At 60.8% G+C, this 27,185-nt stretch overlaps 1 protein-coding gene and 1 long non-coding RNA gene across 6 annotated transcripts in view; both read left to right on the forward strand.

Annotated features, from left to right (window-relative positions):
- Window positions 1–27,185, forward strand: part of LOC309850933 — a 1,194,231-nt gene that overhangs the window by 627,932 nt on the left and 539,114 nt on the right. The window lies entirely within an intron of this gene.
- The window catches only part of RPTOR (regulatory associated protein of MTOR complex 1), a 308,584-nt gene that overhangs the window by 261,282 nt on the left and 20,117 nt on the right, over window positions 1–27,185 (forward strand). For all 5 annotated transcript variants that reach the window (XR_014304486.1, XR_014304487.1, XM_082705400.1 and 2 more), the window contains 5 exons: window positions 7,831–7,949; window positions 14,032–14,135; window positions 14,585–14,768; window positions 16,196–16,306; window positions 24,821–24,926. Coding sequence is in view for 3 of the 5 variants with exons in the window: in XM_082705400.1 (XP_082561526.1) it covers window positions 7,831–7,949; window positions 14,032–14,135; window positions 14,585–14,768; window positions 16,196–16,306; window positions 24,821–24,926 (624 nt within the window). In the remaining 2 variants the exon portion in view is untranslated. The remainder of the gene's footprint in view (window positions 1–7,830; window positions 7,950–14,031; window positions 14,136–14,584; window positions 14,769–16,195; window positions 16,307–24,820; window positions 24,927–27,185) is intronic.

A 27,185-nucleotide genomic window follows, 5' to 3' on the forward strand; every position in this document is an offset into this window, starting at 1 on the left:
ACTCCTGTTGCTGTTTGCCTACTTCTGCTCCTTGTTTGCAACTAATCCCGCTAGACATCGGTTTGTTTCCCAGTGTCTCCCAGTCCCAACTTCTGCTTTGTCCATTGCCTCATTAGATCTCTACGTTTTGTTCCAAGAGCTTCGTTTCATTGCTCCCTTCCCTTTTCTTCAGCTTTCCTTCATTGTGCGTTTTCATTTCTGGGGCTGAGAATGCAAAAAGCTCACGCCCTGGGGCTTTCTTCTACGTTCTGACACCAGCATTCACATCTGTGGTTTCCCGGTCGGCCCCTCGTCCGTCCTTGTGTCGCTGCTAAGTCGTCGGCTCATTTCCGTGGCGAGCCCCAAGCCCTAGTGCCGACACTGTCCACACCACGTGGCGATGGCAGTATTTCTGACTTTTGGCCCTGAGCTGGAGGGGTCAGGGCTGCTGTCCCCATGTGAGCCACACCAGTCTGCCACCCTGCTGGAACGGGGCTAAGGACGTCTACTGTAGTCCCTGCAGGTCGGGTCCATGTGGCGTCCCCTCAGGGCCTGGACGGGCGGTGGGTTTCAGATGTGGCCACTGTGCCCCCCAGGGTTGCAGGAACCAGAAAGGGATCGTTGCTCACCGAACACACCGACCCATGACCAAGAACTTGGCTCAAAAATACCGACTTGAATTGCCCATCTAAACTGAGAAATGACATCGCAGATTCATGGGTTTGGTTGTTTGCTAAAATATCTCAGGTTCCCAGAAGGCATAGGGCTGGCCCTTGGCCCGAACGCAGTTCTGCTGACTCACCAGTAAAACGCATTCTGAGTGTCCGGTGCAGGGTGTTTGTTTTGAACTAGAACATGTTCTTTTAACAGAATTAACACTGTGTATGGTGGCTAAGTTCCCAGGCTGGCCCCACAGGAGGCTTGAAACCCAGGTCGGTGCGACCCTGAATTAGTATTTCTGTGTTTGTATCTATAACGAGGAAGCGTGAAGTCCCGGGGCAAACTCGGGGACACGCTCTGGCTCCGACCCACCAGCCAGGTGAGCTCGGCCACTGCACCACTCCCTCCCCACCCATCCCTCCCCCAGAGTCAGGGCAACCCCCACCCCACCCTCCCTGGAGCCGGGTTGGCAGACAGTCTCCGCAGGAGGCCAGAGAACGTGGGTTTTCAGTCTCGCAGGCGGCCTGCAAACAAGTGAACCTGGCCGTGTTCCAATCAGCCTTCACTTACGGACTTAAACGTAAATTTCCTGAAATAGTCACAAGTCATGAAACATTATTTTCCTTTTAACTTTTTTCCCCAACTACTTTAAAAAGCATAAAAACCATTCTTCCTTGGCAAGCCATCCGAGAACAAGCAGCCGGGCCGTGGCTCGCACGCATGCAGGACGCGCCCTTCCTGCCCCTGCAGGGTCCGGCAACGTCCCCTGCTGCTCCTTCTCAGGACAGGGAGGCCAGCGGCGCTCCAAGTACGGCCAGCATGTGGGTGTCTGGGCCACCCCACCGTGGGAGAAGTCAGCGCAGAAACACCTCTGACTTTGAAGCCAGTCACCACACCGGGCAACTCCACCCCTGCCCCACCTCCGCTGCAGGGGCACGGTGGACCCAGGGCCCCGGCCCAGAGCCAGGTGTTGTCCGTGACTCCCCTCTGTCCCTCGGCCCTGCATCCTGGCCTCGCCCCCCAGGCCAGCATCCCCCGGCGCTGGCTCCCACGGGCTTCTCCTGACCAGCCTCCCTGTCACCTTCATCGGGGCCTCGTCCTGACTGTGTCCTGCCACGTGACATGTGTCCCCATGCCTTGTGGCCCTGCCGTCCAGTACCGCCTGTGTCCGTGGCTGTGAGCCCACTCCGCGGCCCCCTGCCCATACACACGGTGGCCACCAGGAGAAGAAACTGTCGAAACGGTCACAGAACTCGCAGAAACAGTGTCTGTCACGTGTCAGATGGAACCAATGTGAGAAAGAGTCAAGCCACATGTCATCAAGGGACCTCCGAGAGCTTTCGTCGGAAGGTTCCTGTTGTCTACGGCACATCCCTATCTTCGGGGCCTTTGACCGCGTGCGCTGGCAGAGGCGACAGCAGGTTTGGGCCGCGTCACAGGGCAGGTGCAGGGTCCTGCCTGGGACGCAGCGCTGCTCTCTTGATGAGGGGACAGCCTCCTGTCCTGGGTGCTGGCGGGGAAGCGCTTCTCGGCGGCTGTAAGGACAGAGAATGTCATCGGAGGCCACATCAGGGCTGGAGAGTACGGCAGCACAGGGAAGAGGCAGGGACCGTCCTCTCCAGGCTGCACCGCGGGACCCCTCCCGCCTCTACCCTGCCTGCTGTCTTCCTCCAGGGAGCCGGCGGCCCCTGCCTCCGCGCTCACAAGTTCTGACTCCCCGAGAAAGCCGAGCGTTGTCTGTGTGTCGGGCCGAATTCTGAGCCGGGCCAGAGCTGATGGAGCCACTTCGAGCACGTCCCCTGAGCCAGCGCTCCCGTCCACGCATGCCTACGACGTGGCCCGTCCACCACATGCCTATGACATGGCCCCACTGAGTCCCGTGGCTCACAGCTCTCACCTGCTCGAAGATAAGTTTTTCCTTCATTTCAGCCAGAGGACGACTATCTCTCTAGGCTCTCACTGGATGTTGCACAAGAGGTTTTCAAAACCATGGCAACCTAGGGACGTCCATTCTTCGCACCTTCCCCGGAAACGCCAGCCCCTCCAGGTCCCCTCGCGGCCCCTTCCCTGCTCTGTTGCCGCAGGCACTCCCGGTGGTCTCGCCTGCTGTGCTGCGAGCCCAGGAATGAATTCGGGCCCGGGCTTCCCTTGACCCCGCCTGGACCCCCGCGGCGCCTAAAGCCTGCCAGCCTGATGTCGTGGAGCCGTGCCGGTGCCCAGTCTCCGCAGCCCCTCGCCTCTGGAACCCCACACACCTAACTCCCCAGCCGTCTGGCCTGACCCCACGTGGGCCCCGTCGGTCCTCCCCGTCTCTGGGTCCCCCACTCCAGGACCGTCTCAGCACGCTGCATGCCAGGACCCCCGAGATCCTGCCCACGCGTCTACTGGCGGCCGGGCTTGTCCGATGGCGGCCTTGCACAGAACCGCCGTGAACACTGCACTTGCCGTCAGCTCCCGACTCAAGGCCTCGCGCCTGCAAACAGCCACACCTTCATCATCGCCGCCCTCAGCCCGTGCCACCGCCGCTGCCCTCTGCCCTCAGGCTGGACGGTGGCCCCTGAGCGAGTCACGGATGGCCTCTGTGACTCACCGCATGGCCTCTCCAAACCAGCAGCGCCTGGTCCTCCCTGCTGGGGACATTCTGCATTCCTGCGGGGGTAGGGTGAGGGGGTCCCTGACCTCCCATGACCGGAACTCCTCATCTTTATCACTCGGTGTTGGTGAAGCTGCTGCTTCCTGCTCCGTGTGCTGTAGGCCGCCCTGTGTGCCCCTCCCGCCCTAAGCCTCACCCCCTCGGCGTGCCCAGAGGTGGGAGTGGGAGGGGTGCGGAGAGACAGCCCCTGACATTAGGAGTCCCGTGATGCACCCCACCTGCCCCGCCCTGTCAGTCACCCTGCTCCACGCCCTGGGTCCTGGGGGCAGGGACAGTCACTCTGCTTCTTCGCGGGAGCAGCCTGCAGGGGTGAGGGGGTCATTTCTGTTCTGGGGACTCAGGAGCGGACCATGGTGGCCGTGAGTGCCTCACCGCAAAAGCACTAGCTAGCCGTAGTCAGAGACCTGGCCAAGGGGGGACAATCACGCCTTCACCAAGTTTTGTGACAGTTGATACCACCCGGAGTGTCCTTCCCGTGACAAAACCCGGCCGGAGGTGGGCAGGGAAGGGGAGGGCCGGGATTCCCGCTTCGCCGGCCTGGAGCCTATCCGCAGCCCCAGCTGTGCGCCCAGAGCTGGGCCCAAGTTCCTGCTCAGAACCGGGGGGTCATGGGCGGGCACTGCCCGTACCACTGGAGGAAGAGGCCTGGCCAGCAGAGCTGACTTCCCACTGGGGCCCCTGGGGATCCTGCTCGTCCTGAGGCCACTTGTCCCTGTTGCATCGTGACTGGCCAAAAAGGAGCATCTCCTCCCTCGCCCTCCTCATCTCCCTGCGACCTTGAGACGTCCTAGCAGGAGGCCTTCACGAGCCCCCAGCAGCCCTGGGGGCCCCACAGCCACGAGCTCCGAGCACGAAAAGCAGAGGGGCGGGGGAGTGTGCGGCGCCATCCATCAGGAGCAGGGGAGCGGTCGCCTCCAGAGGAGCCACACAATCCCGGGGGAGGCTTTCCAGCCCATTGGTTTGATGTCTCGCAGCTGGCGGGGAGCGGCGGTGGAGGGAGGTCAGCCTCGTTTCCCGACGCCACATCCGTTATGTTTTATGGCCACAGCCCTTGATTAAAGGCCATTATTACGTGTGTCTCACAGGGGCCCTGAGGACCATGGCGGACGGGATTATGCACACAGGGTGACTGCCCAGTCTAGGTGGAGCTCGGCCTTGGGGTCTCAGGCCAGAACTGCTCATACCTCCCGTGGGCAGAGGGAGGAAGGCCCTGAAGGGGTCCGTCACGAGGGGCAGCCCAGCAACAGGGACGGCCAAGGGCAGTGTCCTCAGGCCTCGGGCACCAGTTGCTGGACGGGCACAGGCTCCCGCATCAGCGTTGGGGACCCCTGAGACCCGGAGCGAGAGGCAAGCTCCTGCTTCTCTGTTCTCCGCGCAGCTCGGCCAGCCCGGGGGACTTCGAAGTCCAGAGCTGGCCACAGAGCTCCGAGCAAATTTTCTTACATCTTATGCTGTTTGGAAAGCGGTGGCCGTTGCTCTGAAAAATAAATGAAAAGCCATTAGTTACGATCTTTTATTACTTTCGGTCTAGACGTGGAAATAGGTTCTCTGCGCTCACGAGGAAGGAGTTGATGAGTGGCAGAGACAGGCGTCCTGTCGGAGCATTTAGCAGCCCAGAAGGCTCCCCTCGGGCACCCCACGCCTCCTCCCTCGGGCTCCGGCCTCTGCCGGCTCCTTCGTAACCTGGCGTCGGGTGGGCAGCAGCTTTAAGAGCAGGACGGCGAGGCCAGGAGTGCGGCGGCTGGACCGGGGGACAGTGACATGCACAGACCACTTCTCTGCGCCAGTTTCCTGTTTTCGCCAGCAAATACTTACACCGTTCGTTGTGGCCAAGACCCTGGCAAAAATTAAAGCCTTTTCCTTCTCTGTTGAATCACAGCTGTTAAATCAAGGCCGAAATCTTCTGCAAGGAAGGCCACAACCGTGATAAAAAATCAACGTTCTGCAACGTGACGGGTGGGAACAGCCACCATGTCCCCTGCTTCCTTGGTGCAGGGCGTGCCTCCCCTTTGCTGGTGCTGGTCTTGTGCCGCCACAGCCCCGTGCGCCGTCCTCGCGCTCACGCCAGAGGCACCGCTGAGCCAGGGTCCACCGGGTCGGGTGTCCGCTCTTCCACAGGCGCGCGCAACGGGGCTCCTTAGCACCACATCCCCGTCCTCCCTCTCCCTGGGGGTTGTGACAGTGTGGTGGGGTCTGTCATCTAGAGCACACCCCTGTGCTGCTCTCTCTCCCATGGTGGCCACACTTAAGGGGAGCTGAGCCCAAAATGTATGGAGGGGGTAGACTGCACACAGTGGCCGTGGTGAGTCTGAGAACGCTGCCCAAGAACCTCCGGGTCAGTGGTGGTGATGAGGCCCCCCACGGGGATGGTTCTCCTTCCCCTTCCGAGCGCGCTGACCCCGCGAAAGTGACTGCCCAGTCCCTGCAGGCCGTGATCCTGCAGCCCTCGCGCAGGTGATGTGGGGGCTGCATCTTCGCGGACACGGTGCCTCTGTGGTGTGGGGGCGCAGTTCCTGCTGGCGGACGCTCCTTCACGACGCGAAAGTGGACTTTAGGAAATGCTCCCAGAGTCTCTGGGCTGATGTTACCAAACAGCTTCTTCAGACTTTGGTCGTAGATCCGGACGGTTGTCCTACAGCTGTGGGGTCAGGGTCAAAGGTGTTCGCCTGTGCCTGTCTCTGAATAAAACATTCTGGGAGACGGGACGCATTGCCGTGTGGGTCACGCACCCTGACACAAGCTTCCCCCCAAGCGAGGGTGCGCTCAGCTGACACCTCCCCAGCTGAAATCCAGATTCATGCGGAGCCCTGGTCCCTCGAGGGCCCCATGCCCCCCCCGGCCCATGAGGCCCATGTGAGCCGCCATCTGCACACATGCCGGCGCTGGAGCAGAACGCTGACGGCGGCACCCGACGTCTCGCCGCCTCCCCTCCTGGCTGTGCAGCCGTGCCTTTCTGCATGGTCACCGTGAGGCCACCTCGAGAGAGACAGGTTGCCCCCGCCCCACCTTGCAGCAGCAGGTGTGCGGCTGTGCGGGCACGGCCTGCCCTTCGTCCAATCTGCCGCTGATTGGAGCGCTCCGGTGCGACCTGCTCCGCGTGCAGGGCCGTGTCCATCGGAGATGCTCCGTGGTCCACCAGCACTCATGATGCTTGAGGTCCTTCACCAGCGCAAGAGGGGCTGTGCTCGGACTGGCCAGAGGCTGACCTGCGGTCTCGGCGGATCCAAATAATGCTCGTTGCATCGCTTTCTGTGGCCAAACACGCAGTTGTCGATGAACGGTCCAGCTTCCCCTGATAAAAAGGATGCCGTTCCACGCTGCTGTCTCCTGCTCGTCACGCCATCCGTGGGAGCAGGACCCTGCCTGTGTCTGGCCCCCAGGCTCCCCCCAGCAGTGCACAAGGGTGCGGCGTCCACACTGCGCTGCCCAGTCCCAGCCGTGGCTCACATGGCCTCTCCCAGGGCTGCCGTTCTCCTTCCTTGCCTGCACTGAGCCCATTCCACGTCCCCCCCTTCCCAGAGGCCTGCACCCAGCCCCACCTGCTCTGTCCCCTGGGTCTCTGAGCTGCCCCCCCACCCTGTTCTGACTTCACCCCCAGGTCATGGTCGCGCTGCTTCGCCAGACACCGCATGCGTTCCCGTCACCTCTGTGACAGTCCATTGGCTCTGCTCACTTCCCTGCAGGAAGGTCTTTGCAGGAGAGCAGTCCTGCTCCCCCCCAAAGCCCCCCACATGCCGCTTCCATAAAGCCATCCTGGCTCCTTGCCTCCTGGCCCCATTCCTGACAGAAGGAGTCACTTTTCCCAGAGCCACCACAATGGCCATGCTATAGACGCAGTGTCAGCCCGAACCTCAGACAGGGGCATTTGGATCCTTCATCCTTTGGACACTGGGCCTCATTGTCCCTCTGTGACACCCAGGATAGTGCCAGCGGCTGAGATCGTGAGAGTTAAATAGGGCTGAGTGGACCCCCGGGTAAGGCCCTCAGTGACATTTGTTCCTTCATGTCTGGGATGCTCCCCGTCCATGCTTACGTCCTATCTCATCTGCCGTGGTGTCCGGCTTTGCAGACGGGACATTGTGTAGCCTGGTGGGGACCTGGAAGGCTTGGGTCACGTCACGCATACCCTTTGAGATTTCCTGGGAACTCAGGATAGTACTACGTGTGGTCACAGCCCAGAGCACACCCTGAGTGCAAGAAAGGTGTACACAGGACTCCTATCTAACACTCGTGGCTCCTGGGAGCTTGGGCATAAAATCGAGTGGTCTTCCGAAGCGAGATGGCACTGTCCAGTCAGCCAGGGCTTCAAGGAAGGTGAGCCTTTCTAACTCACTTTTTCTTCTGGAAAGAGCCAGTCTCAGAAGATGAAGTCATCAAGCCTGTTTACCAGCTGGGATCCCTGAATTTCTGGGCCCCTCCAGAAAACAAAAACAAGCCTCCCCTAGCCCCAGCTCTTTAAAGTGTCCATCCCCAGCAGCAGCCAGGCCAAGTACATGGGCAGCTACCTATTACTGAAACACCCTGTTTCTCTTTCCTAGGTGTTTCTTTCAACAGTGTTTACACTCAGATTTGGAGAGTCTTACTGCATCTGGCTGCAGATCCCTATCCAGATGTTTCCGACTTGGCCATGAAGGTGCTCAACAGCATCGCCTACAAGGTACGTGTGATGGCGTTCCCGGTGAAGCCCACGAATCTGCGTCTCGGTGATGGATATGCACACGGGGAGCACTGGGCACCATCAGGTCTACACTGTGGTTTAGAGACATCCAACAAGCACTTCACAGCGTACCCTGGCCTCTGTTTACGAGTAGCTTCAGTTGGGGCGTCATCCTGTGGTATTGGTATTAGTTAAGGGCTGCCATTAGCCTCGTGATCCTCTCGGGGTCTGTGTGGTCTGTAGTGATGCCTCCTTCGTTCCCAGTACCCGTGATTTGTGGCTCCTCCCACTCACAACTGTTCTGGCTGAAGGAAACCTTGAAGAACAAGCTTTTGGTTTCGTTACTACTTCTTTGTTGCTTTTTACGTCCAATTTTATCAATAGCTCAATTTGTCTTCATTACCCCCTTCCTTTTGTTTAGTCTGAGTGTAGCTTGCTCTTCTGATTCCAGTCTCTTCAGATGGAAGCTGTGGTCATTACCTTTGCCTGAAACTGTGTGACACACAGAGCCACCTCGAGACCTTCTTTTCTCTCTGAGGCCTAGAACAGCCTCCTGGCCATGGTCAGCACAGCTGTGACCCGCGTGTTAATCAGAGGCTCCGGTCAGCCTCCCCCAACCCTTGGTTATCCTGGTCATGATGAAACCATATTCAGCTTATACAACTTTATTTTTCAGTGGCTTTTATGTAGTTAACCTTACTAAAAATCAACCTGAATTATTTAAAAATAAGATTTGAGTGCCTAATTTTAAAATTTAATGACTATAAATTCATCGCAGTAGACCTGATGTCAGGATGTCAAATACATTCCTCTTAGGAATCTCTCTCTAGTACGTGCAGCCTAGAAACCACATCTCCATGTCATTTTGGATTATGTGTCAAGTGTGGAGCCATAAGCCAGAGACTCCCCTCACTCCACTTCATGGTAATTAAATGCTGTGTGTATAATCGCTCCTGCCAGGCAAAGCCACGCCAGCCAATTATAGCAACCGGAAACATAGCCTTTCATACGTTCAGAATGGTACTCACAAATAGATACTTGAAAGGGGCAGGTGGCTTTCTGCCTGCTGTGCTGATCTAGACGGACACACACGTCCCAGTGCATGCAGCTGGCACGCCCGAGGGCATGCCCAGGTGGAGGGACAGAGATCAGGGTGGGCCTCCTCCAGAGTCCATGCTTCCCAGAGCCTTGCTCAGGGCCAGCACAGCCTGTGTGTGCGAGCGTCTTGGTGTACGTCCGTGGGTGTGTCTGCGTGCATTCACTTTTAAGAGCAAGCATGGCTACTGAAGGATTTGGAAGCATAAACATGAAGGAAACATTTTCCTGTCCTCAATTTAATTACAGAAAATGTCTTACGTTCTACTCTAGTAACCAACGAGGAGATTACATTTTGGTTTACAGAGAAATGGACCTATTTTTGATATTCAACTCTGAAGGCAGATTTTTGTTCATCATAGTCAAACCGCCTTATTACTCTGGAATACCCCGTAGGATTCTCTATTCAAATATAGAAATTGCTTCCAGCTTGGGAACCCACACAGCTCAAGAGCTGTGGCCTAATTTTGAGTATTTATATCCCCTTTCCACACAGGCTTGGGGTTTACATTTTGCCTGTAGTTTTTTTTTTATTATGGAAAATTTCAAACCATGTGCAAGTACAAAGGAGAGCAAGATGACCCCCGGGAACTGTGTTGGCCCCCGCCACCTCCCCCGCGCCGCTCCCGCCACCTGTAGTTTGGGGAAAACTCCGAAAAGGAAGTCTCGAGCTGCCGGCATTCAGATGTCAGGGTCACACATAACAATGATCGCTACTTTTAATATTTATGGGAAAATGGATCAGCACATAAACTCACCTAAAAATTGTCCGCTCGCGTCTCCACACCCGAGGAACGAGAGTGCGACTGCTGGGCCTGCTGTGGGATGCGCGCAGCCGGGTGTGACGGAGGTCAGAGGTCAGCGTGCGCGGTTCGAGGCTGAATGCCTTTCTTAGAGACTAAAGGCCTGAGCGACAAGAAACACGGAGAAGGTTGGGGTCGTCCCCAGAACAGCACCTTGTAAAGTGCCACGGAAACTGCGACTGAAACCCCACTCACCGTCATAGCGTCAGCTTCTTACATTTCTCTTAGAAGCGTGTCATGGTGCAGGGACTTTCTCTTCCTCCAAGTTAGTGACCTCAGCCAGCACCTGGGGAGCCCACTGTGCTCGTCCCAAATCTGATTTCACCCAGTGAGTTTGCACGTGGCCTCACGGCCAGCAACACGCAAGGCACCTGTCACAGGCACCTCTCCGTCCATCTTCCCGTGGGATCTGTGGTACGTGGGTAAACATCCTGACTTCTTTCCACATGAGTCAAACAGCCTTCGGTTCCTGGAGGTGGAAGTTCTGGTCGGCCTCTCCCCCTAGAATGATCCCTTTGCTGCATGAAGGCCGCCCGTGACCCAGCTCCTCCCTGAGGCCCTCAGCTGCCCCCAGCCCCACCATTCAGAGGTACAGTGCTGTCTGCGCCTGTCCTGGGCCGCCGCCCCATGTGCCCCCTGGCCTCCCTGGCCCCACTGTTTCCTGCTGCCTCCACCAGGAGGAGGGACCCCGAGAACTGTCAGGCCAGTGCTGGTCCTGGGAGCTGCAGGCCGCAGCAGTGCCCGCAAACCTACTGTGCCGAGAGGCATCTGCGCACATAATTTGTACCTTCTCGTGCACCTGTCCGTCCCCGCCTCCCTGCAGACCCAGGGGTGATGGCGTCTTCACTCAACTAGCATAGCTTACGGAAGTAGGGCTGTCCCTGAGAGTCACCGGCTGGTGGCCCTGCCAGGCCGGGTGGCAGAGTAGCCACCCGGAGAGCTGGTTCCCTCAGGGACTCAGACCCAGTGACCCTGGAGTGGCCGCTGGGAATGTGTTTCACAGAGATGCTGCCCTGGGCCTTCTATGTGTCCTGCACATGGACTCATGGCCACCAGGTACTGGGTGGCCCTCCAGGCCCATGGGGCCCGCTCTCGCTCCATCAGCCTGTAGCCTGTCACTGCACTTCCCCCAGCTCGCCCGCGGAGGGGGGCCTGTTGGAGGTCCTGCGGGATAGTAAACGCGGTAGTCCTGCGAGCCAGAGCGGGTCTCCTTCTCTGTCTTCCTTACTCTGTGCACATGCAGCTGGTCCTGGAAAGGGGCCGCTGAGACTCTCTAGCCTCGACCTTGCGGGCTTCTCTTCCTGGGGGCCGTGGACTGAGGCTTTCCGATGCCCGTCGGTGACCGTGGGCCAGTGTCCTGCTAGTCACCATTGCTGGTGCCCAGAGCACTCCCTAGAGTCAGCCTTCCAGATGGAGACTTAAGTTCTTTCTTTATTTTTTTTTTAAGATTTTATTCATTTATTTGACAGACAGAGATCACAAGCAGGCAGAGAGGCAGGCAGAGAGAGGGGGAAAGCAGGCTCCCCGCTGAGCAGAGAGCCTGATGCGGGGCTCCATCCCAGGTCCCTGAGATCATGACCTGAGCCAAAGTCAGAGGCTTAACCCACTGAGCCACCCAGGCGCCCCAACTTACATTCTTTATCTAGGAGCTGTAGCTTTATAGAAAAATTACTTATTGGGTGAATAGATTTGGCTTTTATAGGTATCTTGTCAGTGAGCAAGCAGCCAGCAGGCTGTGCCTCATACAGCCCCAGATTCCCTCCGGATAACCCTCGTAAGAAACACCTTCTCCCACACGAGCCCAGGTCCTGGCTAGGAAGTCCACTGCACAGTCCTGCAGGTGCCGCACTCCCCCAGGAAAGAGCAGCCGGAAGCCCGAACCTGACTCTGTCCGGCCGCCAGGAAGTCTGCTGTCCAAGGTCCTCTACGCGGCTTCCGGGCATCTTTCTCCACGCTGGGTTAGACTCTGTGTGCCCTTGTGAGGTGACGCGTTCCAGTGGAAGAAACAGAGAGTAAGGGGACCTGGAGACGAGCCTGCCGCAGCCCCAGGCCCCTGCTCCAGACGCCCCGATCGCTGCACAGGGCAGAGAGCAGAGACGGGCTCATGTATCTGCATGTGCCGCCACGTGTGTCCCTGTGAATGTTTCGGTGTTGGCCCCAGGCCCAGAGAACACATCTGACCTGAGAATTCGCTTGTATCAAAGTCACGGTTGCGGCCCTGCAAGAGCTTGACCTATAGCCATGACCACCCCTCCCTGCGGCCTTGCTCGTGGGACTCCGCCTGTCAGGGAGGGCACACACGCCCCTCCGGTGGCTTCAGGACCACATCCTGGAGCAGAGAGTAACCGGCCTTCACCGCGAGAAGGATGTGCAAAGGTCACTGTCAGCGGGGCGGATGGGTCACGGCGGCCAGCCCTGCTCGGAGCCTGAAAGTGCGGTTGTCCTCCTGCTGCCCTTCCCTGGCCGTGTGCGGTCTGTGTGAAGCGACGGCTGGGACCAGCGCAGGAAGGAGCCACTCCGGAAGCCACTGCGGCTCCCCAGCTCGCCACCCTGCCTCACTCCGTGCCCTGTGTCCCCAGAGCAGGTCTGCACACAGGCGGGTCCCCTTGCGCTCATCCTGCAGGCCTATCAAGGCTGAGTCAAAGTGTATCAGCAGATCAGAGCCTATAAAAAAGCTTCCTCGAAGCCTGACGCTCTGTGACCGCTACTGTGAAGGCTCTGAGCAGGCCCACCGCTCAGGATTTCTAACACAGACACGGAAGGAGAGCCAGGTGGCTGTGGGCGTGGACGGTGTGGACGGTGTGGACATGGGGCTGTGGAAACCCTGTCTGGGATGCCCTGGCAGAGGGACCAGGACCAGTTAGTCCGTGGGGCCTCCTGCGGGGCGGCAGGCTGGCAGCAGGCCCAGGAGAGGCAGGTGGGAAGGTCTCAGGGGCGCAGGGAAGGTGGGGGGCTCTGCTAAGGTCTGCATCTCAGCATAGAGGCTTTCTGTCCCCACTGCCGCTGCTGGAACTCCGGGGAGGCACATGGGAGTTGACAGTTTCTTGGGTTCTTCACCCTCCTTTGGTTCCTTGGGGATTGCTTGGCTCCGGGTCTTTGGGGCGAAGGGAGCTAGCCAGGTAATTTAAGTAGAAGCAAAAGCAAGTTCACAGTGTAACTTTTGTAATTCAAAAAAGCTTTTTTCATGATTTTTAAAGGTTGATTATGGTTCCGTTTTCTTGCTATTCCTTCTTCTGAGTGGTGGATTATCAGGGCGACACTGGTGTCCTGTAAATGAAGAGTCCTACAGTTGTTTTGTTTTCTGCCGTTTTTCTGTCTGCTGGCTGAACGTAGGAGGTACAGCATCCCGACTGCTGTGGGGAGGGGCCCCAAGTAGGGTGGCCCTACATCATCACCCACAAAGGTCAAGGTTCTGCTTGGCCTGGTGGTGGCGGCCAACTTTGTGACCCCGTCTGGCACTGACTGCACTCGGAAAGCCCAGATGGCCACCTCAGCCAACCTGTCCTGAGTGTCACCTGGGTGGCCACGGCCGTCCTTAGAGCCCTCTCCACTGGGGTTTCCGGAGCCAACAGGGCCCCCTGCCCAGCGAGCCCTGCACGCCCAGCAGAGCGTCCGGGAAAGGACACCGTCAGGCGAGCGGTCGGCACCCTTGTTTGCTGCGCTTCCTGGTCACGTGTTCCTCCAGCAGACGTCTGGTTTCCTGATCCACGCAAACCTGAACGACCTCCCGGAGCGCTGGTCTCAGGCTGGCTCAGATCCTTCTCTGCAGGGAGATGTCGCATGCTGCGCATGTCATGGAGGTTTCCAGAGTCTGCTACCTCGTCTCTGTCCACGACGTGCTGTGTCCGGGGACACGGTGTGAGCCCCTGCAGGGGAAGGCGGAAAGCAAACCCTGGGGTACAGTGTTCTTAGCCATCCTGGGGCGGGGTCCTGGCGCCCTGACTCGCCATTGACCCTGGCGTGGTCTCGTGGCTGCAGCTCCAGGAGGGCCAGCCCTCGGGCCTCCTGGTTCTAGAAGAGCGGACAAGCACAGTTTCACCTGCAGGGCCCTCCTGCCGCGAGCACCACCTCCCCGGCCAAGAGGCCCCTTCTCCAGTCACGAGGCCATGACCCCGCAGCCGCCCACAGCCTCGGAGGCGGCCGGCAGCTGACCGTCTGCGCCACTTGTCCCTTTGCTCTTGCAGGCCACGGCGAACGCCCGGCCGCAGCGGGTCCTGACCACGTCCTCACTCACCCAGTCGGCCCCCGCCAGCCCCACCAACAAGGGCATCCACATCCACCAGGCGGGGTAAGTGGCCTGTGTCCCTCGCGTGGGCCCCTGGCTAGAAGCCCTCACTGCCTTCCTCTGACCTGAGCCTGACGTCTGCCGCCTCGCAGAAGTTCAGAAGCGAGGGTCTCCACCTGGCCGGTCGGCCCCCCACAAGCACAGTGTCCAGAGGCAGGAAGCCGTGAGCAGACGTGGGCTGCTGCACCCACCTGGGCCCCGGCTGGTTTGCTTAGGGGGTGCAGCTTGCCTGGGGCTCCCCCAGCTTTCTGGAGAGAGGACTCCCGAGAACCTGCAGGCAGGGCCTGGAAGGGTCATTGGCAGCTGGGGTCTGGAGGCATGGGGACGTGCCGGGCGAGTGAGGACATGTTGGGCTCCTGATCCGGGTCTGTTCGCGCGACTAGGTGGGCAGCGTGCGGACAAGGTATTTCACGTTTGGGTAAAACGCAGCGTGTCCTCTTCCCCAACGGCAGGGGCTCCCCGCCGACGTCCAGCGCCAGCAGCTCCAGCCTGACCAACGACGTGGCCAAGCAGCCAGTTGGCCGAGACCTGCCCGCGGGCCGCCCTGGTGGCCCAGGCACTGCGGGGGTGCAGTACACGCCCCACTCCCAGCAGTTCCCCCGCACGCGGAAGATGTTCGACAAGGGCCCAGACCAGGTACCCTCAGACCGTCCCCTGGCGCTCCTCGGGAGTGTGGGGGCCACACACCACACCCCTCGCTGTGAGCCCAGACTCTGGAGCCCAGGGCCGCCACCCCCTCTGCCGCCAGCGGGAGCGGCGGTTTGCAGCAGCATCACAGCTGTCATGGGGTCCTTTCTCCTGTGGCCTTGGTAGTGGGCTCCCCGTGCCGGCACCTCCCACGCAGCCGGAGCGCTCCTGGAACTCATCTGCTTTCTCCCTTCGTGGATGGGTAGCCTTGTCCATGGGCCGGGGCAGCCGCCCCACAGAAGTGGCTCTTCTGAGCGGGGCACTGGTTTCTCCGTAAGCGTTTGTTGTGCCACGTAGGGGGCCGCGGCCTCTGCCTTTCAGCTGGGATTTCAGAGACCTTGGGAGCGGGAGGAGTTGGTGTCCCCATGTGCCTAGGTGCCATGAGCACAGGAGCTGGGCCTTGGCTCTCATCCAGACGGTCTGGCACTTACCAACAAGGACGTACCGAGGGAGTTGGGCTGCTGTGGACACCACGTCAGCCGTGGGTCGCAGCTCCTGTGACCCACAGTTTTAACAGGAAACTCCCAGCAGCCTGCACGGGGACCAGAGCAAAGGCACATGTGCCCCCAGACCCACACCCACCCTGGCGTTCAAGGCCTCTGCTGGTCTCTGTGGGGCTCATGGCCACATCACAGTCGGAGCTTCCTCCTCCTGGCTGGACCCTGATGCGGGTTAGCCAGCGGGAGCAGCAGGGCTCGGGGGCGCTCACTGTCCTTGGGGCCACGCGTCCAGGGGCTGGGCCCGGCAGAGCTTCCGCAGCTGTCAGGATAAGACCCTCTCACCGCATCCCAGCTGGGGGACTTGGCCCCAGGCAAGGCTTCCCTGGATAAAGGGGGCCCCTGTCAGGAATGCCTTCAGTGCGGCCACCCCGGCCTCCTCAGACCCTGCCGTGGGAAACACACGTGTCGCACCTCAAAGCAGCAGCACCAAGCTGTGTAGGTCTTGCTGCTCGTGTGGCCCTCCTGTGCCGGAGCCGCTTGGCACAGCAGGGGGCCCGATCGCTCGCAGCCGCTGCCCCGCCAGACCGCAGAGGCCGCAGGGCCTTGCTGACTCACAGCGCCTGGCCTGTGCATCTGATGGAAGAGTGACAGCCTTTGCACCCCACGCTGCCGTGGCTGGCCCGGGGGATGGTGCCCTGAGTGCAGGCCCCATGGCCCTCCCTAACGTGGGCTCCCCAGAGCCCGGGCCACACACTCGGTCCCCTGCCATCAGGACACAGACGTGAGGCCGGCGGAGAGAGGTTCTCGGCAGCCAGACCTCCTCTCCTTTGCCTCCTCTCCAGTCCTCCTCTCCAGTCCTCTCAGGCGCACAGAGAGGTGTGTGGGGTGTGTGACTGTGTCTCTCTTTTCTCTCCCCTCCCCGGAACGCCCGTGCAGACCGCCGACGACGCCGACGACGCCGCGGGGCACAGGAGCCTCGTCCCGGCCACGATGCAGACCGGCTTCTGTGACTGGAGCGCCCGGTACTTCGCCCAGCCTGTCATGAAGGTAGCGTGTGTCGCGGCACACACACCCCCTCCGGGTGCGCAGCGGGCCCGCTGCCCACCTCTCAGACAGAGCCTTGCCCTCGGCTCCTGTCTTGCCTCCTTCCTTCCCGCAGAGCCCCGGCCTCTGGCCTCCGCGGTCGGAGCCTTCTGCTCCCAGCCGATGGCGGACCCTGCCGGGCCTGCGCACTGTCCCAGCTGGCCACCTGCCTGGCTCCCGCTGGCCCAGCCGCTGACCCTCTGGGTCTCCCGACCCGTCACATTCACGGCTGCTGAAGGGCCACCCCAGACTGCCGTCGCGGAGGCTGATGTGAGCAGTCAGGACAGCAAAGGAACGGACTCCCTCTTCCGCCCTGTCTTCTGAGAGAGACCAGGCCGGCCTGCCCTCCCCGAGCCACCTGCACAAGCGCGTCACGCTGTCCCGCTCAGCAAGGCCGCCGGGCCTCTGCAGCCTCCTGGTGAGGACGGCCCGAGGCTTGGGCTTTGACCCGTCCACCAGGGCCGGTTCTGGTGCATCATTCTACCACATCCCTGACCAGAGACATGTGCTGTCACCACACATTCGAGCCGCGCATCCAGGGGCTGGCGTGGGGTGGGCCGTGCCTTGTCCTGCCGTCTCCGCCCCGGAGCGCTGCGGGGCTTGGGGCAAGCTTCCCGGAAGCCCGCTCTTAGAGAGCTCCGTCTTCCCTCACGAAGGGCCCTGAAAACTGTAGTTTCTTCTTCATCGTGTGACAAGCGACCCGTTGGAGCGAGCTCCTCGAGGAGGACTCGGACGCCGCGGGACCACTTCCGTCCCGCCCCTCGTTCCCCGTGGCAACGCTGCTCTTTGTCAGTCGAAGCAGGAGACGGTCGCCGTGGGGACCTGAGGCCGACAGCGGAGTTGTAGTTCACCGAGCCCCTTGCTGACAAGGGGAGCCCTCCCTCCGTCTGCTGAGCGCGACTCCCAGGGGCGGTCAGCAGGAAGCGCCGGGAGCCGGAGCAGCTGCTGCCTTCGGTGCAGCGACTCGCTTGCTGCACTGACGGCGTCCGGGAAAGGGTCCGGGTCTCGCAGCGTCCGTGTGCTGTTGACCATAGCGGGAAGGACCCACCCAAAGGCCCAGTTGGGGACGAGGGCTTAGCCACGGCGGACTGTTGGATACGATGTTTCTTGTTATTAGAAAGTTAAGGTTGGAAATTAGTATCTTAAGGAAATGCTCGTGCTAAAACCGACAGGAAGGGGGAAAAAACAGGACATAAATCGGCCACAGGGTGGTCCTCGTGGGAACCAGAGCACACAGGACATGCACCAAGGCAGCCGGCCCGGCCCGATGGGGGGTCTCGGGTGACACGTGAGCCCGGCCCTGAGCCTGTTGATCCTCTGTCTGCTCTCTGTCGGTCCCACTAAGCGCCAAGTACCGGCACAGTCAGGGCAAAGTACGAAAGCGGCAAACACGAGGCAGCCAAGGCCATGCTTACCCTCCCGGACTTTTGGCGCGCTGCCTGCCACCACCGGGTAGGCCCCCAGGCTGCCACCCGGGCCCTCGCTGAGGAAGGAACAAGTGAGCAACTGCTGGAGTTTGCACCCCGACGCCGGGGCCCTGCTGCTATGGGCCGCGAGCCGACCTGAGAGCTCTGCTGCCGTCTGCTTTCGGGGAAATGGAGTTTTGTTCAGTGTCTGCAGAAGCTCGTCTCGCTGACACAGTCTCCTGCGAGCGAGGCCAAGTGGGTGGGGGCCTGGGGTCAGGGGCGGGGGGCTGCTCGGCCTCTCACTGAAGTGGCATCACCTGTAAGTTATGGGGATTTCTTGGTGTGGCGGTGAGCGGCTTTTCCTGACATCTGAAACCGCCATAGGCCGGCACATTGCCGGCGGGGAGAAGGGCCGCGGGTCACCAAGCTCCATCCCCCGCCCCCCCGGCCGCAGACGAGCGTGGTCCTCCCAGGCTCTGGTTTCCTCTGGTCCGCGCGGGTCCTTGGGCCAGATTAAGCTGGGCGCCTCCCGGGAGCACAGTCAGCACACGCTGAGCGGCTTCCTGAGCGCAGGCCGGGGGTTTTGCTCCCGTGCTACTCGCGTGCATGCCCAGAGCTGGCACCGCCCCCTTTCCCTTGTGGCCGCAGGTCCGCTGCCTTCGTGCCCTCTTCGTGCGCCCGGAGTGTGTCCTGGAGGGCCCGCTGGGGGCGGCCCGTGCATCGCCGGCAGGGAGCCTGCGGCTTCAGAGCATGGACACAGCCGTGGCCTGGGGAAGGAGCACCCTCGTGGGTGCGCCTCTGGCCCTTCCCGCATAGCCCACGGGAGGCGGCCAGGAAGTCGCTGCGTAAGCCAGGCCGTCTCGCTCGGACAGACTGTCGCGCGGCGGCGGCTCTAAGGGCCGAGCCCCGGCGTCCGGGTTGGAAGTGAAGCTGTCTCTGACCGGTTTTGTCCATAGTTCCCGACGTGGCTGAGATCCTGGGTGGTGGTCGAGGGTGGTCAAGGGCCTGGGAACTTCTCCTACGTTAGTCAGAGACCCTTTCTAAACGTTAGAGGAGGAAGCGCTTTTCTCTCATGGTAATATTTTAAAAATTGTCCTTGTTCCAAGGCTCACCCTGAGGGTGTTCTTTTATTCATTTATTTCATCATCTAATGGTGCATGCGGGGGCAGCGAATGAGCCAGGAGCTTTTTGGTTAGCCTGTTTCACGCGCAAACTAAGAATAGCTCAAAGCTAGGATTGTACCCTAGAAGTCCGAGCGCTAAGCCGCATCACAGGTCCGTGTGGGAAACTGAGCTCGCCACCAGAGAGCAGAACTGTCCCCAGCGTGTCCGCGCACCACCACGGGGCCCTCGTGCTCGGGGGACCCAGTACCCACACTGTGGCGGCCGGGCAGTTTCTACTTCTTGCCACTTCAGGTCTGCGTGGCTGGAAAGAACTGTGTTCTGGAGCAGGCCGCCCTGTGACATGAAGGACCCCCAGCTGCCATTTTTGTGCAGAACCTGACAAGCTTTGACTGACATTCAGATGGAAATGCAGGAGGCCCAGGGTGGCGCTGGGGGGAAGCAGGGTTGTAAAAGACAAGATAATTCAAAATTCAAAACCGATTTCAAACCCGCTGCCAGCGGCAGGAAGGGGACGGCATGGTGCCGGCTTAAGGACAGGCGCAGGGTGAGCGGCCTCAAGCGCAGGGTGAGCGGCCTCAAGCGCACGATGAGCGGCCTCAAGCTCAGGGTGCGGGGCCTCAAGCAGGAGCCCAGAGGCACCCCACGCCGCGACACGCTACAGCCGCAGACCGGCGGCTTAGTGGAAATGGACGCGCTGCGTGACAGGCGCCAGCGACCAGAACTCACGCCGCACGGTGACGAGAGCGCAGAGGGTCCCGCATCCCGGAGGGGAAATGAGTGTAGTCACAGCCGTCCGACAGAGAAAGACCGCTCCGGCTGCGGAAGCTTCCCTGGCAAATTTTACCCAAATTTAGGGAAAAAATATGAGTTCTTTATAATCTACTGCAGGAAATGAAAGGAGCCAACACCTCCCAGTTCACTGTCTGAGGACAGCATTACGTGGATACCAAAACCAGTCAAAGACTTTAAAGAATAAAATAACCACAAACCAATGTCCTTCAGGAATGTGGCCTCCAAACCTCCAACATGATATTATCAGACCAAGTGCAGCAAAACATAAAACAGACAAGACGTTGCTGACCAAGCGGGTCATATCCCAGCTATGCCAAGTTGTGTGAAATGACCCGTCGTCGAGTGTTTGCACAGACTGAAGAGAAGCCGTCTCATCGTCCCCGCAGCCGCAGGAGAGGGTTTGGCAGAATCAACAACGGTCCATGATGAAAGTGTCCACAAACGAGGAGCAGACGTAAGCTGCCTTCCCCGTACGCGCCCCTGCAGAACGCCCAGCTGCCGTTCTCACCGGCGAAAGACACGCTGTCTTGTCTCAAAACCGGAACTACGGCGAGGCCGTCTGATCTCCCGTTCCCGGTGCTCAGCCTGCCGGAGGGCGGCGCGCAGGCGGAAAGGTGGGAGAGCTCTGCTGACGCCGCGCTGTCATGTGTGCCGTGACCCCCGGGGCATCTGCTTAATGTCATGAGCGGAGAGGAGCCGGTGACACTGCGGGATACACAGTCGTGACACCCGAACCTGTTTCTACAGGAACTCCTGGAAACTGAAATTAAACCACTTATAATAACACCCCCAAAACATTACATACTTAACTCTGAATCTTCTTTTAAAAAAATACACATGAGACCCGACAGCTGAAAAATACAAAACAGCGATGAAAAAAACGCATGGAAGCCTGATGCAAGGCGCGCTCGGGGGCCAGAGCGTTTGGTGACCCGAGGTGTCCGGTCTCCCTAACCTGGCACGCAGGTCAACGCCAGCCCACTCCGTGTCCCAACGGGTTTTATTCTAAACAACAAGCCCGTTATAAAAATTACAGGAAAAAGCAAAGAAGCTAAAGAAAGAAGCTAAAGAAAGAGCACGGTCGGAGGACCCACACTGTGTGACCTCAAGAGGCCACTCAGCAGTGGGCTGGGGAGGGCAAGCGCAGGCTCTGGGGGGACAGGACAGAGCCCCGAGACGGAGCTGTGGCACATCCCATCGGGCTTCCACAAAGCCCCAGACGGCAGATGGCCTTTCAGCGTGGGGCGCTGCAGTGACTGGACGTCCGCTTGCCCAGAAGAAGAATGTCAGTCCATCTCCCACACCACATCCAGAAACCAACTCCAAAACCATCTCGTCCTGCCGTGAAACCTACAGCCAGGAAACTTCTAGAAGCCCCTTCTAGGCAATGGATCTTTGAGAAGCACAAGCTTCTCAAAAGACACAAGAAGAAAATGGGAGGTGGGTTTCGTCCTATTAACCGCTTTGTGAATGTCCCTGTTAACATGAAAACACGAGCCACAGCCTGGAGAAAAACATTGTAAAACACACGTGTAATGAAAGTCTTACATCCGTATTAGAAAGAACTCCCAGGGTCCATATAGGACACAATGCCCTTAAAAAACCACAGACAGAAGGTTGGCCGAGACCGTTTCCCGAGAAGGTGTGCAGACAACAAAGGAGCACGGACAAGCCAAGTGCAGTTAAGACAGGAGGTCGCCGGGGGCACGAGCTGCCACAGGAGACAGCAGCGCGCCTCCGCACGATGGCAAACGTCTCAGACCCGTGAAGCCCAAGGGCTGACGAGGGGCGCCGAGCTGCTGGGACTCCCCCCGTGTGCAGAGGATGAGTATCACGGACACTCTAGAGACGTGTGACCCCTCCTGTAAAGCTGAGCGCACACTGACACACGACCCAGCACCCCTGCTGGACCGGCGCTCCCCTGGGAGCAGTGGGAACCCGAGTGCGCGGCCTCTAGCGGTTTCATTCATAATCACCGAAACCCGACAGAAGCCAGGCGTCCTTCCCCTGGTGCGTGAGCGGTGAGGGGCCACATAGGGAACCACCAGTCACCTGAGAAGGTTTTCCGGATAAATGGTTCGCGCCCAATGTTGCTGAACCTCGCGCGTTAGTGCTCACTGGAAGAACCAGATAGGAGGACTGCACGCCACCAGGCTCACACACCTGACGCTCCAGAAAAGCCAAATCAGAAGGGCGGGGTGGCTGCCAGGCCCGGGGCTGGGCGGCAGACCCGAGGGCCATGGGGCGGGGCCGGGCTCTGTTCTCCACCAGGAGAGGCGGGTGACCTGCACAGGGACTCCGTCTCCGCCAGCCTGATGCTTTGCAGGGAGTGTCGTCGGAGGACAAAGGCGATCGCGTCTGGCCGCGGTGCGCTCAGGGCACCCGGGCCTCACCTCAGTGCTGCTCCCACCGGCGGCACCAACGCAGAGCAGGCCTGGCCGAATCATGGGTGCCGTGTCGCCAGGATCCGCTGCCTCTCCGTGCGCCGGAGCCCACCTCCTCTTTTGTTCCCGCACGACCGGAAAAGTCACAGGACATGTTGGGGTGAGGCACTGCCCTGTGTCGTCAGAAGGGGCCTCGTCTGGGGGTCTGAGCCTGTACCTCTCGTTGGTAGCCTTCCCAGGCGCTGTCTCCCCTTTTGCCTTCCGGGACCCATTGATCCTTGCCCCAGTTGTTCCAGGGCCAGCCCAGACCGGAGGCCCCCGCCCCCGCATCTCCGGGAGGCCTCAGGGTGGGAAATTGTATCTGTGTAGAGGCCGGGAGCTGCAGGGTCCGAGGTGTCCCAGCCCTAGTCGCGCAGACGCCCCCACACCCGCGCCCACCCGCCCTGCCGCTCCGTCCCGTGGTTCTTCGCGGACAGTCCGCAGACGGTGCCTGCCGCAGTCACAGCTGGTTGCAGGTCAGACCATCCCCGATGAGCTCCGCATGCCCTGGGGGCAGACATGACGGACACCAGTGGACGCTGCTGCTCTGGGGGCACCACATTCCTGTCAGAAGAGCGCAGGGACGTGACAGGGCCCGGGGGGTGGGGGCCTGCAGGCTGCGTGGGTCCTGCATGTCCACAACCTTCTTACCTGTCCTTATAGCCACGGCCTTGTGTCCTTCGGAGCCCCCAGCTCTGTCCCTGGGCCCCCGGTCTTTGGCCTGCACCAGTGGCACCTGGGCCCTGGGGCGTGGGCGTCTAGGAGCTCCATGTCTGTCCTGCCCGTCCTGCCCAGAGCACCTTCTGCGCTTCCGCCAGCGCGTTCCCACAGAAACCAGAGTCCATGAGAGGCTGGGGTCTCCGCCATCAGGTGCCCTCCATTCCTTTGGGCTGCTCTTGTCACTCGACAGTACTGACCCTCGGTCATATCTTTTCTAGTAAAAGCTCCAGGTTGTCGCAAATGAAACCAACCATTAGAAACCTGGGCTCTAACCCGTCTGCCCTGGGGGGTTTTTTCCAGACCAAGGATCGTTCTGTGAAGGCCGACACCGTCTCTCCGTGTCGTCTCCCTGTTGTGGCTATTGCTGTTTTGTTCAGGGTGGGGTTGTGATTCTTAAGGAAAGATAGGAGCAGAGCATGGACATGCTGGCCAGAGAGAGCCGCAGGCCCCAGCACGAGGTCGGGCGGTTCGTGTTTGTGACCGGACGGTGCGGAACATTCCTGGCACGGACGGAGACCTGTGCTGCCGTGCTCATGTCGCAGCCGCCCTGAGCGGGACCTGGGTTCCTATCTGCGTGCGGACCTGTCCTTGCACAGCCGTGCCTGCGCAAGAGATCGTGCGTGTGGCCACACTCACTGGCCGGCAGCCGGTGGTTTCTCCAGCAGAGGAAACAGACTGTAAACACCAAGTGTGGGCTGTCGGTGCCCGTGTGCTCTGTTCTCGCCGACTGCAGGCCCGCCATGGTCGGCTCAGCTCTCAGCTCAGCCGGTGGGGCTGCTTCACTTCTCTCCTGTCTTGGGACTTCGCAGACCGGGGCTTTGGAGTAGAGAGTCCGAGTCCATCCAGTTTACTCGCCGACCTGTGAGGATTAAGGAGATGCTCCGCTACTGCACGAGGAGACTGCGGCCCTGGCTTCTTGGCCAGCGGCAGGCCTCTCGCGGACTCGCACGTGCACACATGGGCCTTCCTGCTCAAGGAGCGGAGAGCGGGCCGGTTGGTGGAGGCCCTGCTCCACTCAGGGGACATGGCTCAGCGCACGACGCCGTGTCTTGGCCGGGAGAGTGCAGGGTTCTCGGGAGCTCGTGGGAAGCTGAGCAGTTCTGCTCGTTCCTGACAACCCCTCATGGGGCCTATGGGCTTCCGCCTGTGCCGTGTCCAGTCAGGCCCTTCTGTTGCTGCCCTAACGCCCTTTCTGTTACGCGAGAAGCCCTGCTTCTCCGCATCAGAGAAGGAACACGGGCAGAAGCCCCAGAGCACACCCCTGCTTCTCCGCGCGCTCAGGCCCACAGGCGTGTCCTGCAGAGTCCCGCCGGTTCCTTCTCCCAGAATCTCCTTGTCTGCTTCGGAAGTGGCCGCCCAGCTGCCCTGCCAGGGCACTGGGCTCCTAGGAGTAGGACAGTGCACAGCCCTCCCGGACTGGGGTGTCCCTGAGTCTCCACTGCCGTCCATCCCGGCGCTCCGTCAGCCCCCGGACCTGTGGCCCCGCCGATCATGCTGTGTACCTCCCGGCGGGCAGCGGGTGCTCTGGCCAGACCCGAGAACCCGGACTTTTCTTTCGGGCATAGGGTCAGTACTTGGAGACACGGCAGGTTTGGGTCCAGAGCTGCACAGTAAACGAGCCGGCATGTGCGTGTAAAAGCCCCATTCGCTCTATGCTCCGTCCGCCGAGCGCGCAGCAGCACGGGGGCTAAGCAGCCTGTAGACCGAGTGGACAGACGGCTCGCGGCTAGGGGAGGCCGGCCGTCACGTGGGCTTTCCGAGTCACAGTCCCGGAGCCCAGAGCCCGTAACAAACGTACTGACAGCAAACGCTGTGAGGTGCCGTGAGAGTCACCGAAGCGTGACCAGGGACCCGGGGGGAGCACGGGCTGCTGGGAAGGCGGTGCCCACGGGCGAGCGGGGCGCAGGGTGGCCGCAGACCTCCCGTGAGGGACAGGCGCAGCGTCTGTGAGGCGCACTGACACACGGCGCTGTAGCCGTTCCCGCCAAGGCTCACGCGCGTTTGTTGTTGAAGATCCCGGAGGAGCACGACCTGGAGAGTCAGACCCGCAAGGAGCGCGAGTGGCGGTTTCTTCGCAACGCACGGGTCAGACAGCAGGCGCGGCGGCTCGTCCAGAAGGGTAAGCCGCCCGATTCGCGGGGGGGGGTCTCCGAGGGCCTCAGTGACGCAGGCGCCCGCCCGCCGTGGTGTGGGGCGCAGACGGGGTCCTGAGGCTGGGGATGCGCCCTGGGCCCCAGGACCCCCAAGTGCCCTCCCCCAAGGGAAGCCCCGATGGCTGGTGGCCTCTCACGGGCCCGTGGCTGGGGCACTTTGCCGTTTCCTGAGGGGAAGGAGCGAGCGCCCCACCCCCACCCGGCTCTCTCTGGGGACACAAGACAGGCACGAGGCCCTGGTCGTATCCTGCTGGTCCCCACCTGTCCCCAGGACAATCACTTTCTGTCAACCAAAGCTGCACTTGGGCCAGTTTCCAAACTGTGACCAGATTTGCCGAGACCCACCAGACGGCCCCTGTGCGTGCCCCCAGCCTCGCCCGTGGGGAGGCAGCCTCCGAGGGCTGCGGGCAGGGCTGGGCCACACGCCCAGGGCACGAGGCAGGGAGGGAGGGGCGGCCTCAGGCCTCCATCGTGGGGTGGGGTCAGGGACAGGGATGCCAGGCAGCCTCTCCACCCCCACTCCGGGGATGGGCCACCATAAGGGCCCAGCCCCTGTGGCTGACTCAGTCCCGCGGTCCTGGGTGCACAGAGCCGGGTGCGATCGCATCTCCTGGGGAGCCAGACGGTGGACCGACGCTGCCCGGCCCCGGCACAGAGCGGGAAGTCACGGGCTCTCGGCCATTCTGCTGATGGACTGTTTTGACCTTGCCTCTCTGTCCTCTACGGTTTTGTGACGATTTTCAGGTTGGGGCTAAGGGCCCACGAGGCAGGCTGTCCCTGCAGACACGCGGGGCTGGGCAGCCACAGCCGGCACGCCCCGTGCCCCTGAGCACACAGGTGGCGACGTTAGAGGCCACTAACGTGCCCCGCTGGCTGTGTTGCCCGCTCCCCGCACTGCCTTGGGGCCGTGTTTCGTTAGCGTGTGTAGTCACTTCTGCCGAAAACTAATTTCGGCTACTCACAACTCCGTGCCTCCGTGAGGGGCTGCTGGCAGCTCTAGTGTCCTGGAATTCGGTGTCTGCTGCCCCTGCAGTCCCACGGGAACACGTGGCCGGGGCCTGCTGCAGCCGCGGCTGCCTTCTCCGGGAAAGAACCGGCCGGGAGGGGGGCGACGGAGCCGGGGGCTCTCCCGAAGCAGCTGGCTCTCCGGACAACAACAAATGACTCCTTGTCAACCATAGTCAGGTTCTCTTTTCTGGTCGTTGTGGGGAGAAGATGCCGCCTTGTTAGACCAGAGTGAGGGCAGCGCCTGGCGCCACTGCTGGAGACGTCAGCTGGCGGGACGTGGAGATGGAGCCATCTGTGCGGTGGCCCCAGCCACCAGAGACGGGGATGCTGGTGACACCACGGTCCCCCTCTGCACTCCGCAAGCAGTGTTCTGTCTGAGAGCCGCTGTGCACGCGGGAGGAACGGGACGGGTTCTGTAGGTCAGCCAGGTGACCTGCGCCCCGTGTCGCCCCAGCCGCCTTGGCGAATAGAACCCGTGTTGTCCCGTACGCACGGCACACCCTGACCTGGGACCCAGGTGTCCCCCCGCGTCTCCCAGTAGCCCACAGTCTAGACCTCTCCACAGAAACCCACGGTCAGGGTGAGGGCCACTCCGGGGAAGAGCCTGTCGCCGCTGGGGCCACAGCCTCTGGGCCTCTTTGCCTCTGTCACACTGCCCCCACGCTTGTTATCAGGTGGTTCCTGGTGTTTGCCCTTGAAATCAGGGGGAGGGGGTGAGGGACCGAAATCATCGTGAAGCCAGAGCCAGCACGCTCCAGGGTTCCAGGGGCAGCTGGCGCCTGAGGCCACTGCGTCCCGGAGACCAGATCAGCCTCGTGTCCGGCCGCCGCCTGAGCCACATCTGAGCCGGCCTTGACCTCTTAGCTTTTTTAGCCTCTTCTGACTGTTTCTCTAAAACAGGCTCCTTCCCCGGGCCTGCTGTGTACAGGGGCCCATTTGGTTCCCCTGTGATCTGTGGGGATTCGGGGCCCCCCTCCCAAGGGCCGAGGGGCCCCCAGGCTTGGCCGCGCGCGTGCCTGAGGCTGCCACCCGGGCTGAGCCAGAAGCCACGGCTCTTGGCTTTCTTCACCGGCCCCGGCCCGTCGCGCTGCTCTGAGCTCAGCTCGGGCATCCTCATGCGTGCGAGTTGACAAGCTCTGACCGAAAACTCGCCGTGTGTCCGCCTCACTCTGGGAGCTGTGGGGGGGACCCTGTGGTCGAGGATCCAGACCCTCGTC

Source organism: Mustela nivalis (assembly GCF_964662115.1).
Source record: "Mustela nivalis genome assembly, chromosome: 17".
Taxonomy (NCBI): domain Eukaryota; kingdom Metazoa; phylum Chordata; class Mammalia; order Carnivora; family Mustelidae; genus Mustela; species Mustela nivalis.